Source organism: Saccostrea cucullata, unplaced genomic scaffold, assembly GCF_032062105.1.
Source record: "Saccostrea cucullata isolate Sc308-1 unplaced genomic scaffold, CSIRO_AGI_Scuc_v1 ctg72, whole genome shotgun sequence".
NCBI lineage: Eukaryota > Metazoa > Mollusca > Bivalvia > Ostreida > Ostreidae > Saccostrea > Saccostrea cuccullata.
In genome coordinates, this window is record NW_026918900.1 from 983,734 (window position 1) to 1,004,550 (window position 20,817).

The 20,817-nt window shown below is 34.2% G+C and overlaps 2 protein-coding genes across 2 annotated transcripts; one reads left to right on the plus strand and one right to left on the minus strand.

Annotated features, from left to right (window-relative positions):
• Positions 1 to 1,141: 1,141 nt before the first annotated feature.
• Positions 1,142 to 11,835, minus strand: LOC134275378 (protein mono-ADP-ribosyltransferase PARP3-like). Its single transcript, XM_062757666.1, has 12 exons — positions 11,670 to 11,835; positions 9,045 to 9,241; positions 7,920 to 8,045; positions 7,486 to 7,680; positions 7,218 to 7,338; positions 6,760 to 6,980; positions 6,588 to 6,647; positions 6,164 to 6,256; positions 4,825 to 4,917; positions 4,121 to 4,298; positions 2,728 to 2,871; positions 1,142 to 1,921 (listed from the first exon to the last, which is right to left on the minus strand). Exons 2-12 carry the CDS (start codon positions 9,237 to 9,239, stop codon positions 1,749 to 1,751), a joined length of 1,599 nt encoding a protein of 532 aa, XP_062613650.1. The 5' UTR covers positions 9,240 to 9,241; positions 11,670 to 11,835; the 3' UTR covers positions 1,142 to 1,748.
• Positions 11,836 to 12,109: 274 nt separating this feature from the next.
• Positions 12,110 to 16,577, plus strand: LOC134275390 (wolframin-like). Its single transcript, XM_062757676.1, has 5 exons — positions 12,110 to 12,246; positions 12,665 to 12,886; positions 13,354 to 13,557; positions 14,040 to 14,179; positions 14,323 to 16,577. Exons 1-5 carry the CDS (start codon positions 12,225 to 12,227, stop codon positions 16,069 to 16,071), a joined length of 2,337 nt encoding a protein of 778 aa, XP_062613660.1. The 5' UTR covers positions 12,110 to 12,224; the 3' UTR covers positions 16,072 to 16,577.
• Positions 16,578 to 20,817: the final 4,240 nt, after the last annotated feature.

The window sequence follows — 20,817 nt, forward strand, 5'->3', positions numbered from 1 at the left end:
TTCTTTGTGATTTTTTATTTATACACACATAAGTTGATATTCAATTTTGAATCACAAAATTTCCAGTTTGTCTTTCACAGAGCAGTCATTGGGGGCAAATGTAATGTTAGTGTCCCAGGTTCAAGTGTTTGGAGCAGATGGGTTTTTTTTTCAATTACTTCTACATGTACATGTATGTCCTACACTGATCAGAAATGCATGTTACACAATGCTTTTAATTTGTTTCATTGTAACATTCATATTTCAGATGCTGCATTTCCAGCCAAATAATTACCAGGTTAATATTTTTGGAGAGGTTAAAATTTTGGGTACATGTACATGTATATGTTTTTATAGCAGCATCTCATTTCCATCAGTAACTACTGTAGATCACTTAATTTTCGCGACACCTTATTTTCGCGAGATAGTCATTGACTCTTTATTAGCGAGACAAAATTTTCACGAATTGTGGTCACTGCTCTGTATAATCTTAAGGAATTCTATAATACGCGAGAATGAAATTTTCGCGAGCATTCCGTCTTGCGTAATTACGCGAAAATAAAGTTCTCGCGAATGAAAAGTGATTTACAGTATGTGCATTATATTGACCAGATTTGCTTTGGATGATGGATCTCACCTATCTTCCTACCAAAATAGAGAATATACTGCAAACTAAATCAATTATTTTTAATGTTAAACTTTTATTTCTAACAAACATAAATTATAAATACATAAATGTGTACTAAAATACTAAGACTATGGTGAACTTTATTAGTGATCATTCTGTATATCATGATGTATATACAAAAATATGTTAACATACTAATTAAAATATAAATGCATAAAATTAAAGATGTATATGTAATTAAATTATCACTAAATGTTTCTTTCAAGTGTATACAAACACGTTAACAGAGAATATTAATAATTTTTAAAAAACACAACTGCATCAGCAATGTTACATAAATATAAAAATGTAGATATATAAAAACAAATTAAAAAACAGATTAAAATAAAAAAAAAAATGCATTAACCTTTAACATCCAGTCAAACTAGCTGTATCCCCTGACCTCGGGGGAAAAAAACAAAACAATTTTTGAAATTATACTGAAAAAGAAACGCAATTATATAATAAGGTTTTCTATATAAGTTACATACTATTAGTCATTTCATTTACAATAGAGACTAAACCAAGAATTTATTTCTTTAAAAGATATATATAAAATATACATTTATCAAACACATGACTTTCTCAAGTAATACGACATAAATTGACAATGCTTCTTTAAAATACACAGTTAAATCTCATGGTGCCCTATAAGTAAATACATGTACACTGTCACACTGCCTTCCTTAGTTTTGATTTTCATAATGATGTGGAGTGATTTTTGTCATGGGTCTAGATTTAAGCAGCAACAATTATATACAAGTAATACATAAATTGATTGCATTGGCATATATTATCAAACAACAAAACTATCAAACATCTAAACATGAACAAAAAATCAACACTAAAATTTAAGAAAAAGGAATTTCTCTTCATAGACTTAAACAGCAGATACCGGAATAAGACAATATGCTACCTGTAAGATCAAACGCAGACAAATCTCTATTTTCTTATATACTAGTACTACACTCTCCATTTGAAGTATTTCCACTATTTTGTCAAAAAATGCCTCAAACACCTAAATGTATATATAATCCCAATTATATCACATTCTCCTCTGTCGAATACCAGGATGAACTATGTATGTATTTTACAGCGGGTTCTAGAAATCCACCATAACTAGATAGCGCATCATGTTTTGGCTCTCCTTATAAACTAAATACTCGCTCTGGGAAAAGCTGCTCTTGTTGGCGTACTCTGGTACTGAGATAGGTACCCCCTGAGGTACAACTACGTCCTTACCATCCAGTTTTATTGTTGTGTTCTTTTTTGGGTCTGTAATCAAAATGGCTTCAATTAATTCCAAAATCTGTCTGATTTTATAATGACATACATGTAATTAGTCTGAGCAAAAGTTAGCAAGAAGAAGATGTGTTGGTGAAACATTGATGCCCTTATATAGCAGCTTATGGCAAAAAATATAGGTCAAACAAGGTCAAAAGCTAAAAAATCCGGGTATTGAACCCCCCCCCCCCACCCCCCCCCACCCCAAAAAAATGGTCACAATGAAAACAAATGAGACACTTATGCCCCAAATGGTAGATAATGGCACTGCAACAGTTTATGAAAAAATAAATGAAGTTGCTCAGATGCAAGTCAAACTGCAAAGGTCAAGGTCAAAAGGTCAATATTGTTGGTATCCAAAGAAAGGTCTCTGTACATAGAAGACACAAGTGAAATTAGAAATCCCAAGTGCTAACTGTTCAAAAATTACAGTCAAGGTTAATTTTTTTTAAGGTGGGTCAAACACCTAGGTCAAGGTCAAAAGGTAAAAAATATTAAGACTCTTTGAAATGGCTATTCACATTGAATACACATGTGAAGTATGAAAGGATTGAAAGCCTTAGCATCACATGTTCAGAAGTTATGACAAAGGTTGGAGTGTGGTAATTTTTTTTAAAGTGGGTCAAACTCCAAGGTCAAGAGGTTAAATTTGGTGGTACCCAAAGAAAAAAGTTTTTGCAGACAGACAGATTAATGGACAGATCAAAATCTGTATGTGCCAAATTCTTGATCAAAGAGGACTTTAGAGGAGTAAAAATGACTGGGTTGAAGGTTTAAAAGTTCTCTCTCTCTCTTACCAGGCTCTGTCCAGCCTTTAGCGATGATACAGTCATGCCCCGAGGGCGCTGCTTTTAACGTCCAATCATCATGAAGAATATGGTGCTCTTTTCCTAGTGCTACTTCATTCAGGAACATTATACCAGTTTTACCCGCACAACGCACTGAAATATTGGAATGTGAATGATAAAAAAGAAAACGCCAAGGCATGATTTTTACCTTCAATCTCTAATGATTTTGCATTTGTACAATGTATCTTATTTTACAGGGGAAGTTTACTCCTCCTATGGGCATCTGATCCAACTTTTGGTATTTCTAGGGATATGTTTTTATGCCACATTCACAGATTTTTATTGTTTGTTGATTTTTTTTCGAGATAATGGTCACTATTCGTTTTTCATGATAAATGAAAGAAAAAGTGAGCAAGCTCACATACCCCACGCTCCCCCAAAACTCAAAGTGCTGCAAAAATCTAATTTGAAAAGTGCCGAAATTCCCAGAAAAATAAAGGAATCGGAATTTCCTGGTAATATGCACATCTACACATTGTGTCCTAAATACCTGCAAAGTTTGACGAAATTCTGTGCAGCGGTTTATGAGGAATTGCGCTGACAAAATGTTCATCTCTATATTCAAGGTATGGCCAAAAATCTAATTTGAAAATTGTGGAAATTCTAAGAAAAATAAAGGAATCGGAATTTCCTGGTAATATGCACATCTACACACTGTGTCCTAAATATCTTTAAAGTTTGACGAAAATCTGTGCAGCGGTTTATGAGGAGTTGCGCTGACAAAATGTTCATCTCTATATTCAAGGTATGGCAAAAAATCTAAGTTGAAAAGTGTGGAAATTCTAAGAAAAATAAAGGAATCGGAATTTCCTGGTAATATGCACATCTACACATTGTGTCCTAAATATCTGCAAAGTTTGACGAAATTCTGTGCAGCGGTTTATGAGGAGTTGCGCTGACAAACTGTTCATCTCTATATTCAAGGTATGGCAAATGCCTAAGTAAAAAAGTGCAGAAATTCCCGGGAAAAATAACGGAATCGGAATTTCCTGGTAATATGCACATCTACACATTGTGTTCTAAATACTTGCAATGTTTGACGAAATTCTGTGCAGCGGTTTATGAGGAGTTGCGCTGACAAAAAAAAAAGGACTGACTGACTGACTGACACTATGACGGACGGGTCAAAAACTTATACCTCCCGCAACTTGTTGCGTGGGGTATAAAAAGGGAAATAAAGTTATACTGGTCAAATTTTCTTAATGCTATTTCACTGAATATGAGTCACAGACTCATTGAAATATTATACATTCAATTAAGGTGTTAAGAATTTTATATTTCGTAAAACATGAATATACCTGATCAAACGTGAATGTATCAAAACCTGTAATTATAGACTTACCATATCCTGCAGATTTACTGTTTTCCGAAGCAAAATAGATTCCGCTTCCGACACGCCCCCCACTGTGAGGCATAATCCTCAGACCACTTTTTAAGATGGCGGCGACCACCGCCACATTAGTTCCGTGCCACAGGAGTTTTCGATTGGTAACCTTATCATGTTGTTTAAATCGTTTTTCCTGCAATTTAAAATCATCGAACTTCAAATTGAGTTTTAATTCAATTAATTGTTTTTTTTTTCTGTCCTTTTTTTAAATATTTTTTTTTTGGTTATAGATGTATATGTTCCTCATACATGTAATAAGTAATCATTTTTTAGATTATTAACTATTTTTTTACAAATGCAAACTATGTATCTATCAATGCAAAATTGCTGATTTTGAAAAATTATGTTTAAATTTTACTCCTCCAAGTATCTTGTTATTGAATTATTTTGAAGGTAAGAATTTATCATTAGAAAAATAATAGATTTTGCATGTATCACTCCCTCATATCTCCCTCTCCCCTACCTCCTTACATTAATACAATCTTTCCGCATTGTGTAAATCATATATATATATCTAAATAATGAAAAAAATTCAAGAATCACAAGACTCGGAAATCATTTTTACTGTTAGCGCTTTCTGCCTAATGCCTAATATATCTATATATTCAAGTTTGATCCAGGTCAATACCCCCATTCCCTTTCCTCTGGGTGTTTCTTACCTCACCCTCTCTCCGCATGGACCAGATGTGTTTTATCTTAGGAGTTCTCCAGCCCCCTTTATTTCCGGTCTCCTTTGTATAAGTTTCCAAAACCTGAAGCAAAATTCAACAAAATGATCAATGAATTAAGTCACCACATTTGCTGTCATTTTTGCTGACCAAAGGTAACGACCATCCCCTTGTTTCTTTTTATGAAAAAAGGAGGGGCATCATCTCAAGGCACGGTCCTGAGTCCGCATATAGCTCTTTCCTACAGAATGGGAGAGGATCGTTGGCTGTGGTTTCCGACGATGAAGGGGGGGGGGTCGTAAACTTAGCGAAGGTGCATTCTCACGTATATTAGTATCCATATAGATTATTTACAGAAATAACCGCAATCCAATGAGAACTTTGCCTCACTAATAAAGAATTAATGACTATATCCCGCGAAAATAAGGTGTCGAGAAAAGAATGGAGGCGTAAACGCAAGGACAATCCATCGCTGTAAGAAAAGACATTTCTCGATTTTTAAAGTTCATGAAAAATTATATTTTTTCAAGATTATATGGTTTATAATATCAAAGCTCTACGTATGAATCGAACTCTCTCCATAGCACATAGATTGGCGGAAGACCGAACGCGTTAACCACTACGAAGTATGTGATATTGGTGTCTGTCGGTGTGATTTAAATGAACGGGTTTGTTGAAGTCTAATTTTTTTCAGAAATGTTCGATTTTCATATAGAATGGGTTCAGATATCATTATTTGGACAAATGAAATGGCTTCACATTTACGTTTTGGTCATTTAAGCCTTAACGAAGAATGGAGACTTGACTTATTCATTTCAAAATTCATTTTTTATGGCTCTCTAGTAAACCCATTTTTCAGGGAATATGCTTAACTGTAAATTTTGGGAAAAAAAGATTGTCAAATTATAAGTCGTTCAGCAAAATAAAATAATAAAATGTTTTGAAGATGACATTACTTGGAACACGATTTTAGAAAAATATAATTTTTCCGTGAATTTTGAAAATTGAGAAACATATTATCTCGAGGGGGAGGGTGTCCACACCCTGTACGCCCCCTTTCTTTGTATTCTAAATCTAATACTTGTAAATGCATTGTATACCCCAATGGTGTTTTAAATGGATATTATAATTATCATTTTCAATTACATTTTTAGAGAGAGAGAGAGAGAGAGATTCGTTAATTTACTAGTTCACAAAAAAGTATACACATATCTAGGTCAACATCTTGCAAATACATATTTTATATTTGTTTGTCTATTTGTATGTGTTATATTTAAGAATGGATTAATCTTTTACCTAATCAAATGTAACAAAAAAATCAAAATGTTACCTTAAATTCCTTAGATTTGGGGTCTAGGTGTTTTAGTTCACATTTCAGGAGACCATAGTTCACGTCCAAAGGATCGGGCTGTTTCCCAGAGTCCTTTAAATAAAACAAAATAAGAAGAACTATGATGAGAAACAGTGAATATCTATTTTTTTTTTAATTGTGGAATACTTTGATTCATGTATCCCAGTGTTTGTAAATTGCAGGCAAAATTTGCATGTACTTTAGTAAGTATTGGAAAGGACACGATTCCCTGAATTACTCCTTAATACAGCAGATTTGATGAATGAGTATAGGCTTAAATGTAGAAAAAATGTTCCAAATGTTCCACTTTGAGGTGGGGGAAGTAAAAGGGGTAAAATGTTTACTATATACAATGTACTTATTATCAGACAGTCATGACAGAATAAAATAGAATTATACATACCGTGGTAGCCTTTTCCCTCTCTTTTTCAAGAGTCTGTGCAATTTCTATGTCACCCAAAACCTTTATCAAAGGAAAGCATAATTATAATTTCAAGTAATTTGTACATGTAAAACAATACATCATTAATGCATCCAGAAGTTTATGTATATATTGACAAAAGCAAATGTCCTACCAACAGCATGTCATATTTCTGGCGAACGTCTTCAAGCGTTTTCATGACAGGCGGAACTCTCCTCCCAAAATCATGAGGAATTACAGTGTAAAATTTGGAGGATAGTGCCATCATTTGTGAATTATTTCTAGAATCTATTGCCTTTTCCAGCTCTTCTAGAACCTCGAATCCTTTTGCAATTTGCGTCTTGCTCAATTTTCCTAATGGCATCTTTTTCACGTCTGAAAAAGAAATTAGAAATCTAAAAAAAAAAAGGCTTCTGTTCTAATCTACAATGTAACACTGTGTTATTCAAACTGAGTTCATGGAATGGGGCGAAATTCCGCATTTTTTTTTTTAAATACTACTACATGCATATTTCTATTAAGAAAAAAGCGATTTCCGTTTTCTCAACTTCATATTCATGTACATATACATATCTCAATTTTTAAATTAAAAAAAAAAACTATGAAACTTACCAATATCAAAACTCTTCATGGCATCCTTAAACATATCATGGTCAAAGATGAGCCTCAGAAGGGACTGGGTGGGTGCGTCGAGTGTACATTTCATTGCCGGCCCTTTAGGCTTAGTTTTAACCTAGAGACAAATAAAAAAAAATCATACATATAGATCTTGTCAAACATCATTAGGTTGTACCCATCCCATGCATCAACTATGCACCCCTCACCAAACTAAAATTTTGCTTCAAACGTAATTGCTTTACATTTTTTAAAAAAAAATTACTTCAGCGGGGGCATCTGCTTCGTCCTCATCCTCCAAAGACATTTCAATCATCGTGTATTTCCCTTTCATCGGGGTAAAGGAGTCCCTATTCTCCCACTTGTTTCTGGTCTTGTCCTGGAACTTTTTGGTGAAATCCTTGATGGCACCGTCTGCTGTACTAAATGGGCCTTTCATTGCATTGGCACCGCTCTCACCCTGCGTGAATAGCACATGCTTTGAAATAGTCACTCTCGATAAATTATTACAAAATTCATACAATTTATTATTACTATTTATTTCCAATTGTCCAATGATTTGCAGTTTTTTAATCAGTTCATAGATCAGTATCACACAATTCAGTTGCGTGGGTTTTTTATACCTTAAGTAGCACCCCCACCCAACACACAAACAAACACACACACTAACACTGAAAATCCAGACTGTAAATGACTTACCACTCGCCCCCAACGATTCCAGGCATAAAAATTGCCAAGTCTATTCAGGACCTGAATGACGTAATATTTGTTGTTGTTATGACCGATGTTCGTTTGGTTCAGCATACAATCATAATCCTCATATACCTGGAAATTCAAAGAATATAATTTTTTTTTACTATATAATACTACATTTTCCTTATATCGCAAAACGTTATGGGGGGATCAGCCTTTCAATGAACATTTCCTATAGTGTAAGTACTTTTGGGGACCCCCCCCCCCCCCGTTGCTACGTGCCTGTTAAGATCAAGATCTCAGAAAATTGACAAAATATGGTAAATTTGTCAACTGTGTCCCACCACATGGGTGAAAAATGGATGGCAAATTTTCATTTGTGTCCGTTAGATTCAATGTCCCCTCGGATATATAAGTATTTGGAAAAAAAAAGAAAATAAGGAAAGTAGACTTCTCCTCCACGATAAACTTAAAATTAACAATATCCATTTATATTTATTATTAAAAAAGCATCATATGGTACGTTAAGCTCATGAAATGATACATTGTTCACTCACTTTTAAGCTAATATGTTTCTACAGAGTATAATTTTTTATCCAAAATGATGGATTGCTAATTAATTTACCAGTGGTACAGTTGTTGTGTATCTACCTAATAATATTACGTAAAAGGGTTAATTTTTAGTAAGAAAAATAAGTAACGTCAAGTGCCTGTGGATTTAACACAACCCCACCCACCCCCGAACTTTTTTAAAAATGCTTTAACATGATGACAAAATACACGCACGTGATTATTTCCTATTTTCATATTCTGTACCGTAAATATGGTAAAAGGGCAATCTCTAAAAATTAACAAAATGTCTTAAAACAAGATATCAAATAATAAAGCATTGGTATGAAAGGCTAGGAGTTTGTGTAATTTTGTTTGTATAGTGATCATGGTGTCTACAAAATCTTAGATGGACCGGGAGAGGGTTATACCAATCATTCGATCGTCAGGTGCCGGTGCCTACAAGTATCTTAATCTATTTATTTTACGTCATTTTATCAATTAAATGTTTTTATAACTCCGTGAATCCTAGGCCCAGCGGACCCCCCCCCCTTTTTTTAATATCCATTACTGTTGAATCACCTCATAACTGGCAGCCTGGGGCACAAAGGCGTCGACTTTTCTCTTCTTCTTGGAGCCAGATTTTTTTTCTGAGGCCTTAAGTTTAGCGATGACGTCCTGTGTGGTTTGGGGCTTGTCTTCCTCTTCTGGGGGATTGGCCTTGGCCTTCTTTCCTCCGGCCTTGGCCTTAGCGGGTGCTTTTCTCTTGGGAGGCATGTCTGAAAGAAATCAAGGATTAAATGTGTGAAGTATGAAAGCCCTGGTCCTTACCGTTCAAAAGTTATGGCCAATGTAAAAGTTTTTAAAAGTAGTCAAACTCCAAGGTCAAAGGGTCAAAGTTGTTGGTATCTAATAAAAAAGTCTTGTCAGAAGGGTTACATATGTGAAGCATGAAAGTCCTAGCAATTACGTTCAAAAGTTATAGCCAAGGTACATGTATACGTTTTTTTAAAGTTGGCCAAACTCTAAGGTCAAGGTCAAAGTGTCAAAGTTGTTGGTATCCAATGAAAGATCTTGTCACAAAGATTACATATATGAAGCATGAAAACCCTAGCCCTTACCGTTCAAAAGTAATGGCCAAGGTTTAAGTATTTTTTAAAGTATATGTAGGGCAAACTCCAAGGTCTAAAGGTCAAAGTTTGTGGTATCCAATGAAATGTATATGTTATTGGTGTATACGATTTTTCAACGGTGTCTAAAATTTTGGAGACACTACAAGAAGTGGAAAACCACTTTTATTAAATGAAAATCCTTATTCACGCATCGTCTCAAGCCACGGTCCGGAGTCCGTATTAATATAGCTCTCTACGTTACTTTTTGGATTTTTCATATTGAATATATTGTAAATATGTACTAGAAGAATAATTAATGGAAAACATTCTTTTGACCCGGGGATGTATAGTGTGTGTGTGTGTGGGGGGGGGGGGGGGGGGTCCTGTCCACAAGTACCTGTGACATGTGATAACAATTCAAAATCCATATATTTGACGTTATCATGAAATTGGCGTTACTGCTGGAGCAGCTGGACCCTTCGTCGCAACCAGGACAAAATGTACGATCCTCTCTCATTCTGGGAGAGAGCTGTATAAGCGGACTCCGAACTGATTGGCTTGAGTTCGACGATGGACTGGGTACTAAAGAGATACATCTAACAACGGCAACTTGTTGACTCAGGACCCCTGGCTTGCGAGGATGTCCGACCCGTGGCTTGAGACGATGAACATGCTTTCAAGGCCTTCTTATATAATTCATTTTGAGCAAAGGTAAAAGAACCTGAGTTACAAAAGTAAATACCAAGATATTTGTATTGTTGAACAGTCATTCAATCAACTTATTTTGAAAAGAAAAATTTTCTGATATTTTTTTTCCAGCTCTGTTAAAAATCATAATTTTTGTCTTGGATAAGTTAACATTTAGACACCAGTCATTACAATATTTGTCCAATATATCAAGTTTTGATTGTAAACCATTCGAAGTGCTTGATAGCAAGATTACAGGGGCGGATCCAGCAATTTTTGAAAGGGGGTCCAGGGTTGTGTCCCTCTACCCCCCCCCCCCCCCCCCCCCTTACACACTCTCAGGCAAAGATTCACACACACATGTATGGAAAAACATAAGATTGTGGAAAATAATATCTTTGTTCTACGTCCTTTTTTCTTTGAAAAGGTACCCCCAGCCCGTATAAAAAAAATCAACACATTTAAAAACTACTGAAGCCTTATAATTGAATGGATTTGCAGCATTTCCGAAGAGTAGAATGAATTTTTTTAAAGAATTTGAAAATCCTTTTCGGGTTGGGTATAAAACAATGAATTAAATTTTAGTTCCTTTATAAGATTTAGTTTAAAAAATGGCACCTTCTTGTATATAGCCAACACAGCCAAATTATGATCGCGGGAATCTAATATCAAATTTAACCTCGCATGTTACATATCATATATAAGATATATAAAAATAAGTAGAATATTTTCAACCATTCACTCATAAAAAGTAATAGTGAAGGTGAATGGAAAAAACTAAATGCGTGAGAATCTATCTATTCAATACATATTTAAGTTAGACGTACAATACTTATTCTCGGGAAACGTTTTATCCCCCTTCTTTCTCTCTCATTCTCCACTTGGCAAAAAATAAAGGGGGGGTCCAACCCCCGGAACCCCCCCCCCCTCTGCATCCACCAATGGATTAAATCATCAGCATACCTATATATATCATGGTCTATATTCAGATTACCTGCAGAACAGTAACTCTCTGCTTTCTCAAGCATATAACTTGAATGTCAACATAAATAAGTTGCAAGGTTGGTTTAATGTTTATAAGACAGTTTCACTATAAATAAATTCAAGTAATTTATTAATTACAATTTAAAGCTGCTTTGTAACATATTCAGCATGTTTAGGTAGATAATGCTTCATTTTTAATACTTCCCCTTTTATCCAAGGCTTATGGACATGTGCATGCATGCATATAAATTCGTCGACTATTTAACAATTGTGAAAAAAAAAACGAATACATAGCGACCGCGTCTGTATATTTTACATACCCTTTTGATCAATATCGAAAGAAATGCAGATCGAGCAAAATAACACATAACGTTAAATATGCACAGGGGCACGCCCCCTTAAATAGGTCACATATTTTACTTACCTTGCTATTAAATGAAGTACGGAAATAATGATAACAGAAAGTGAATATTGCTGAGTTACAGACGTTCGACTGATCGTCGGCCGGCGTTTGTGTGTGTATATATAGACTGTATATTGCCTGTTCTTGCTTGCCAAATATTTTGTGGAATTCCCTTACGTTATCGATCGTTCGTAATAAGGACTTTTTCTTCTCGGTGTATGGTAACGTGAAGTAGTGTTCCGAATGCATAGTGATCTTGTTTCTATTTTTATTTTTCACTTCTAGACTGGCGATGTATGATCGATAAATTTTCTATTTAAAAAAATGTGGGAAAAAACAAAACAAAGCAAAACAAACTATTCATTGTGTAAAATATTTATAGTATTACACTACGTATTTATTTTCTTCTCCATGTTTACTGCTGTATCCATTTTTTTTTTTTTTGGATCCACCAATCTTTCACCAAAGGGCGACTGAGTGGGGGCGTATTGGATCCACACCTTGACAGTCGTCATGTGATGAAAAAAAGTTATTTAAAGCCCTACTTTAAAGTCATGTGATCACAAAAAAGCAAAAATGGCGGAAGGCGATTCATCAGGTATAAAATCCAGCAAGTTTAGGCACAGAGCTAGACCAACGTATCTTTGTTTAGCTACCAGTACCAGGAGTAGCTTAATTTTGCTATTTAATGCAGTTTAACTTATGTTTGATTTACTTTAAATGAACTTAAAATACACAAAACTAAATTTGAGCATAGCTCAGGTACTGGGGTCTTGGTTTATATAAATTTATAAATATGTATGCACCTTATTGATATATACTTTAATTTATTTTCACAGATGAATAAGCTACATACATATTTATAAACCAAGACCCAAGTACCTGTGAATTTGCGTCTTGCTAAAATTTCCACTTTTACGGTATCTTATGTGTAAAAAAAAAAAAACAAACTTAAATTTATTATATAGGTATTTAATGCATCAACAGTGTAAAATTATTCACCTTGCAATTTCTAGGGAGTGTGGAAAACATTAAGAAATGGGAAGAGCTGGCTTCAGATGGGGATGAAGCCAGTCAGGTGCTCTTAGGAGAGCACTATCTAAAGCTGGCTGACTCAGGTTCCGAGGAGGATAGGCAAAAATACGGGAAAATAGCCGTCACGTGGCTGATAGAGGCCTCCAAACAGGGAAATGAGAAAGCGGATGAACTCCTGAACAAATGTCTCCAAACAAAAACAGGTATTAAAATATGGAAAGCTTTAATCTTTGTGCCAAAAACTGTATCATGATGAGGGTTAAATATTTATAGGTGTTAAGTTTGCATTCACATTTTACCTGGTAAAGTATACTGATTTTATACAGATATCAATTGAATCAATTGTGTGAACATATACATATATCTTTTAACTTACAAAAAAGATATATTTTAATTATATATTATGTAGTCGTACTGTACAATATGATAAATGCTGGATGACTGGACAAATAGAACCCCCAATGTTTGTAACTATAATAGAAGGCCCAATATTTTAATATGTTTGAGATATTTAGATAAAATTTTTCTCCTAAGAATTTAATTTTCATGATATTTTTTGCATTTACTGTCCAATGCAACATGCTACCATCATTTTCTTTCCCAAAACAGGTTCGATAACATTGATGTTTAAATTTTCACGAAAAGTAAAATAATATTGAACTCATTCCAGGTGTGGATGACTCCAACAGAGAGGTAATAGACTGGTGCCTAGAAACCTCAGATGTCGAGAAAAAGATCCGGCGAGCTGCCAAAAACATGTTCCGAGCCATCAACGGCACTCAGAGGGAAGTTCTGTCTCGAGCTGATTACATAGAATCCGTCAAAAAACTCGCAGGGGGAGATAAACTGGAGGAAAAACTACTCCTGGCTGCAGGTATTTGTGAAGAGATCATAAAACAAAGATGTACTCTGTGGAATCATTGTTGTACGTGGGGACCAATGTTTGTGGATTTTGTGGGTCACACTTATACCCACAAATTTATATCCTTACAAATGTTTAGTTTGGAAACATATAAAATCATTGATCTGCCATATAAACATGTCATCCAAGAAAAATGCTAAGACTTTTGTTAGCTCATGAACATTGACTCATTAACTAAAATGATTCCATGGCGCATGTTTCACTTCAAGACCACCCCTTCTCCCCTCTAATAACAAGAGCAGTAATAAACCGCTATATATTTTGTGTCATTTCCTCTCATGTCAACTGATTTTACATAGAAATTTCGCATGCACCAACACAGAGGCACTTGTATTGCTTGAATTCAATTTTTAATAATGATTTGTAGAAACAGCATCAAAAATGGAGATGATTAACGAAGGTACTTAAAATTGATAAAACTTGTCCATTTTCAGGAAAGAAGATTGGTGATACAATTAGTGAAACAGAATTTGTCAAAGTCCTGTCTAAGAAAATTCAAGGGCAGATAACTCTATCTCCTGATGAAATGGGTGAAGGCTCAGTGGAGTACAAGCATGCTGGCCTGTATGAAAAGGTATGGTAATTTGCCAATCAGAGAGTATGGCCAAAAAGGGCAAAAATTTCTCTGTATACAGAATTTGATAATCGTGCTGACCCTTTAATTCATGTGATACTTTTCAAAATAATTATTTAAAATGCTTTTTCCCTTACCTCCAGGTAACCCGATATCCGAAAGAGACAGCAGTGGCCCTGTATGAGACTGGATTAGAGTATGTTTCTAAGGAAGGGCTGGACTTTGTGATGAAGATGATCCCCACCAATCAGATTTATCTCCTCTCCGTCTTCTTCCTCTACAGCTTCATCAGTGCTGCCCTCATCTTCCAGGTTGTCCCCCTTGTCGTATTCTACCTCACCTTTGGGGTCATGGGGGTCACGACCCTTCAGATGTTCTACAAGAAAAGGAAATTGAAGGAAGCAAGCAAGCTTGCAGATGTTCTGAAGACGTATGACGTTGGCGTTGATGTAGAGCAGACAACGTCTCAGTTTACATGGAACTCGCTGACTCCTTATTTAGTCTTCTTCGGTGCTCTACCCCTAATGGTGGTTAGTTTTTCACTAGCAAACAAGAGTTACATCCCTTGTTCTGAAATCTGTGTTCTTTGTGGGGTTCTCTCAGCCATTTGCTTTGTTGCCCTGAGTGATCATTATGATTTACTGACATTGTTGTCTCTCTTTTGTAATCTTCTCTCTGCCTTACCAACTTTCTTTCATCATTTCCCACAGATACCATTTTTCACCAAACTTCTTCATATATTTACAGATGCAATATTTACAATTAATTGTGGATCAGGGTTTAAGATCCATTTTGGGATCCCTTCCCTGGCTTTTCTGCTGATTCCTCTTATCTTTGTTATAATGGCTGCCCAGAAGTCCTGGAAAGGTGTGTACAGAGTCCTCATTCCACATCTTGTCTGCTACTTTTGGTTCAACCTCATGCTAAGTTTCTTTCCATTTTCTTCTTGGAAAGGTTTGATAAGAGCCACATTGGGCTATTTCCTCTTGCCATTTCTGATTCCCCTTGCCTTGTTGATCATTGCTGGAGGCATCATCTATATGTTTTACAGTCTCCTTCATACCCAAATCTTTGGAAAGCTTTTGATCACTTTGATCTTTGCTGCAGTTCCACTGTTGATGACCCAGACGAAACTCTTTGTCGGAAAGAAGTTAGAAAGTAAAATTAAACCTGTAAAGATTGCCATTATGGTTGTATTTGGTGTTCTGGCTATACTTCCTTTAATTTTCATCCGTCTTCCTACAGCAAAAACCCCAAAACCATTTAATATGTCTTTCACAGAATATATGGACTTTTGTGGAGACAATGAACTTGACAAAAGCTTTAAATGTCTACACCTTGAAGGACAAAAAGTTACCTGGAATGGAAAATTTTCACGTGCTGAAATTAAGAGTGTGGCAAATAATATTGAACCACTCCTAAGTGCATTTCCTGGTTTTATTGCAAATGAAATTCGTTGTTTATATGGACAAAAATTCGGAGATTGTGACGATGTAAACAAAACAGAATCGGACCGCAAACTCTGTCGAACTATGGATGATCTTGGTCACGAATGTCATTTAAGGAATCTTGACAAGTACACATTTGAAGTTTATATTTCAATGCCAAGGTATGTAATAGCAGAGTTAGATGCTGGTCATTCATTCAGAGAGACCTTGTCAGCTTTGCAGGTTAACGACGAGGTAGAGTTCACGGGAACACTGATTAAGGGCCTGGGCACAAGGAACCCCAAACTGGTGCTAAGACATATTACATGTACCAGCAGGCAGCTGAATATCATGGTGGATCTGGAAGAAGAAAGCGTAGAGGAAAAAGTGAAGAGGGAACTCAATAATGCTATCACTGTGACCTTTAATTTCTTCTGGTACCCTCTTGTGGAGTTTGCACCTTGACCTTGATTATGCCTTCTAAGACTCCTTTCAATTTTTCTTGTACTCTCTTGTATAGTACTAGTTCTCACGTTGAACTCAATAATGCCTCAACAGTAACCTTTCACTTCCTCTATTATCCTCTTTTATGTTTTTTTTTGGTTGATATTTATCCAGTGAGTTTTCAAATGTGTGTAAAATGAAAAAAAAAAATCAATAGATTGCAAGGCACATATTTTAAAGTTAAATGAAATTTTTCAAAAACAATCATTGGTCTCAATGCTAAGAAAATCGGGAATTATGTACTAAAAAACACAAGGAAGATTTGAGAAGATCTGTTTTTCTTTCTATACCATGTATATTGGTACATGAATGTTTTCAATATAATTTGCAATACATGCAGATTCATGTCTGAATAATTAAAAAAAAATATATGCATTTATTCTTGCAAAATATATATACAGTATAGTCTAGTCTACATGTATATAAATTAATTAAACAAGGTGTTTTGCAATTTATTTCATATTAAATACTCTTAAATATATAACACACTGTTGATAGTTAATTGGAATGTTATGTTTTTATATTGAATAAATATTTATTTTGCAATTATTTATATATTTTTATATTTTTTTATAATAATTTTGTAAAATAGAATTTGTCCCAATTTATCTCGCATTCTAATATTTTATAATTGTAAAGCATGCCATTGGCATGAATAAAAAATATGCTGAATGTTGCAAATAGATGTATATTAATAAGATGTTAAAAAAGACAACAGTATATTCAATGCACCGGCCTTTTTTTATTACCTTATATCCTCATCAGTTGAAGAGAAATAATGTATACATCTAAATATATACATTTTACTTGTAATTAATTACCATTATAATGTGTTGACATTTTTTTAAAGCCTGTTGAGATGGAAATTGACCAAGAGATTTTTTTGTTTAAACCAATTCTTAGCAAACATAGAGACAAATAATTTTTGTTAGAAATTTATTGCAATATAATCAATTGAAAATTATGATTTTTATTATAATCTTTACTGTCTTTATCAGCAAAAAATTATTAATGTGTGCTGTTGTGACATGAAATTTTGTAACTGAGTACTCAGTATAACATATCATTGTGGCACAGGCAACTGTCGTTATTTATTTTTCCTTTAATAAAATATATACTACCTACCTAATAATAAACTTATTAATAATAATAAACAGGTGCCTGTGCGTTGTGACGCAAAAACTTTTTGTGATCAGCGTATCTAGATAGATTGTTTTGATTCATAGTGTAAGAGTTTTAGGATTCTGCAGTTCTCGAAAATTTCAAGCTTGCGATTTTTTGATCATAACGCAGGATAGGAGTGATACAAGTAATATTGTTTAGAACAGCTCTTGTTTGATCAACCAAGGTTAAGAGCACGCATATATGTCTTTACATTGTGCCATACATTTATTTGAATAGTTAATTTTTTGCTGTATTTTGTTAAAATTGTTAAAATTTATTTTCTGTTTTTAGTTGAAATATATACTATCATGTACATGTAATCTGATGATAGTTGCAACTGAGAACCCTTCCCAATCAAATTTATCATTTATTGTACTTGACATAAACCTTGCCAGCAAAACGATTTTCTGATGTCTTTCATGAGTTTGTATTGACTATGGAACATACAGTTTTGTAAATCACTTATTATTACACTTGTATACTTCCTATGATACATAACATTTATATTAGAATGGAATTAATAAAAATGAAATGCTTTTAATTGAATGACGGTTTAATTTTCAATTTTTGAACGAAAAAAAAATTTGATTTTATGCTCAACGTTGCTACAAATGTACCATTCCTCTGTCAAAATGTACACTGCGCATTAATTTGAGAATATTAAAGAATAAATGTTCTCTACCAGCAAGAAGGTGCATAGAGAAGTTAAATATGCACATAGGAAGGCGGGGAGGGGAGGGGGGGGGTTCTGGGGACTGCAATGACACCCCCGGTGGAAGACAAACTGGTTCTGGTGGGGCGCAGGGGAGACTCCTCAGTACTAAGAACATCATCAGTCATTTTCTGCAGAAATCATTAACGCAACGCTGTTTATCGAAGACAGTAAAAAATAGATAGGTATGTGAATGTTTTAGACCTTAGGAAACAAGTTGTTACGAATTTTATTTTTAAAAATGGTGTTTTTTATATCATTTTCTAGTATACATATATCATACTGTAGCATTCATGGACGTGAATGAAATATTTTCTTTACTCAAATATCAGCGTGTCAAATGACAGATTGTATTTACTGTAATAATTTTTAAGTGAACAATTTATTAGGATGCGTTGAATATCAAATAAAATTTTGTTTTTTTATATAGGCACGATTACGGAAATCTAATTTGAAAAAAAAAATACACGAACTATTTTTTTTTAATTTCAAGATGAAAAAAATTTCATACTGAGTTACTTCTCTTTCACTTCTATACTAAGAGATGCTTTGAAACATGTATTCGTTTGGAAAGTCTTATTATAATTAGAATTATTCATAGAATATTAGGTACTAATAAGAACCTATATCTGTCTAAAAAAAATCACCACTTTGTTCAATATGTAACTTAGAACCAGGATCAATCAAGCATGTATATTTCTACTGTCCACAGGTTTCTGTGATTTGGTTAGCATTGTCAGATTAGATATTTCAAAAGTCTGGTACAAAAATTGTATTTGATGTCAAAACTGTTATTTTTGGTAATTTGGAAGAAGATCATATGGCAATTAATTTGATTATCCTACTAGTGAAGAAATACTTATTTCAACGATCAAGAAAAAACAATAATATTGTTTTTAATGATATCTTAAAATATTTAAATAATTACTATTGTTTAGAAGAAAAATTGCCAGGAAATATATTTTACAAAAATAGATGGTCCAAGTGGAAATGTCTTTTTAATGTGTCTAATAGTAACTCTTAATATAATTACTGATTGAATATGCATTGCATATTGCGTAAGTGTATGTTCATGTTTATTATACGTATATTGAAGTGTATCTATCCTTATGTATGTATACTAGATGTTTATTAATGTGTGTGTATTTGTATTTATCCAACAGGTATGAAATGGGAGAGAGAGGTGTATATGTTTTGCAATTACTTAAATAAATAAAAAAAAAATTCTATTGTCAACTCATTTATGTACCATAATAAGCCACATACGGAGTTTTTTGCCTCCCAGCTGCTTCGGTACACAAGAGCTTGACCTACAACTGTTACAATATTTTAACGAGGAAAAGTATCGACAAACAAGTTGATGAGACCAGGATATTAAAAGCCTCGAGTAAAGCCAGCATTTCGCAAATCCTACATGTATGGTCAATACAATTACCTTCCTGGCAAATAAAATATATCAAAAAGTAGAATGCATGCAAATGCTGTCAGGGGTTTTCATACAAATTGCTTGGCCATTATTAACACAATAAATTGTCTACTGATTTTTTTTTCCACATTTGCCGAATATAATAAGGAGCACACGAAGGGTGTGACACAAAATGGGATGGGTACTTCTCCCATCTCTTATGTTTTAGAGGTCTGTGTTTTCGTCGGGGACTTGATTTGGAAATCTGAGGATCATAAATTCAATTTCAATTTATAGAGGTTTTATGGATTGATTTGCAATTTTAAAAACAGCTATTAGGAAAAAGGTTATTAAAACATTTTTGCATTGGCTACGCACTACTCACATAATAATTTCTTATGAATATATTTGTTACAAATGGTTTAACTACTTGAAATTATGATTATTACGTATAAAAGATTTCCTCAAGTTGATATCGTTAATTAAATATATGAATGTTAGCTCAAACTCACTTTGGTTGATAAAAAAGTTAAAAATTTGAAAGTTAACATTAAAATTTGATTTTTGATTGTACACACAAGTACTCTAAAGTTGACATAAAAGACGCTTGAGTTTCTGATTGACAATATCTATGTTGTTTTGGAGACCAGCTCTTCCAACAATCTGTTGGAATTCCCATGGCCACCAATTGCGCCCTGTTATTAGCAAACCTATTTTTGTAATCATATAAAGCAGAATTTGTGCAAAATCTTAAGCGTGAAAAGAAGAAAACACTTGCTGTGGCCTTCAGCTCGACATGTAGATATATCGACTACATATTGTCAGTTAACAATGGCAATTTCCATACTTATGTCAAAACGATATATCCTGATGAGCTTGAGATAAAAGGTACCACAGAGTCTGACACATCTGTTTCATAACTGGATATTTTACTTGAAAAAGACGTTCATAGTAATCTAACAACCAAGCTCTATGATAAACCTGCTGACCTTAACTTTTCTATCGTGAACTTACCGTACCTTTGCAGCAATATACCTTCCTCACCTGCATACGAAGCTTATATATCTCAGTTGATTCGACACACAAGAGCATGCTCTACGTATGAACAATTTCTAAATCGAGGTAAATTATTAAAAAACAAGTTGATGAAACAAGAATATCAACAGTCTCGTTTAAAGTCATCATTTCTAAGTTTTATAGATGGTCGATACAATGACCTTGTCAGTAAAAACAATTTATCAGTGAATGAAATGCTGACTGACGTTTTTCATACTTATTGTTAGTCCATTATTTATACACTGAATTGACGACAAATTTTTTCGTTATTTCCCGATCATGGCAAGGAGCACACGGCGTGTGTGACCGTTCGGCAGGGGATGCATACTCCTCCATGGCACCTGATCCCACCTCTGATGTGTTGGAGGTC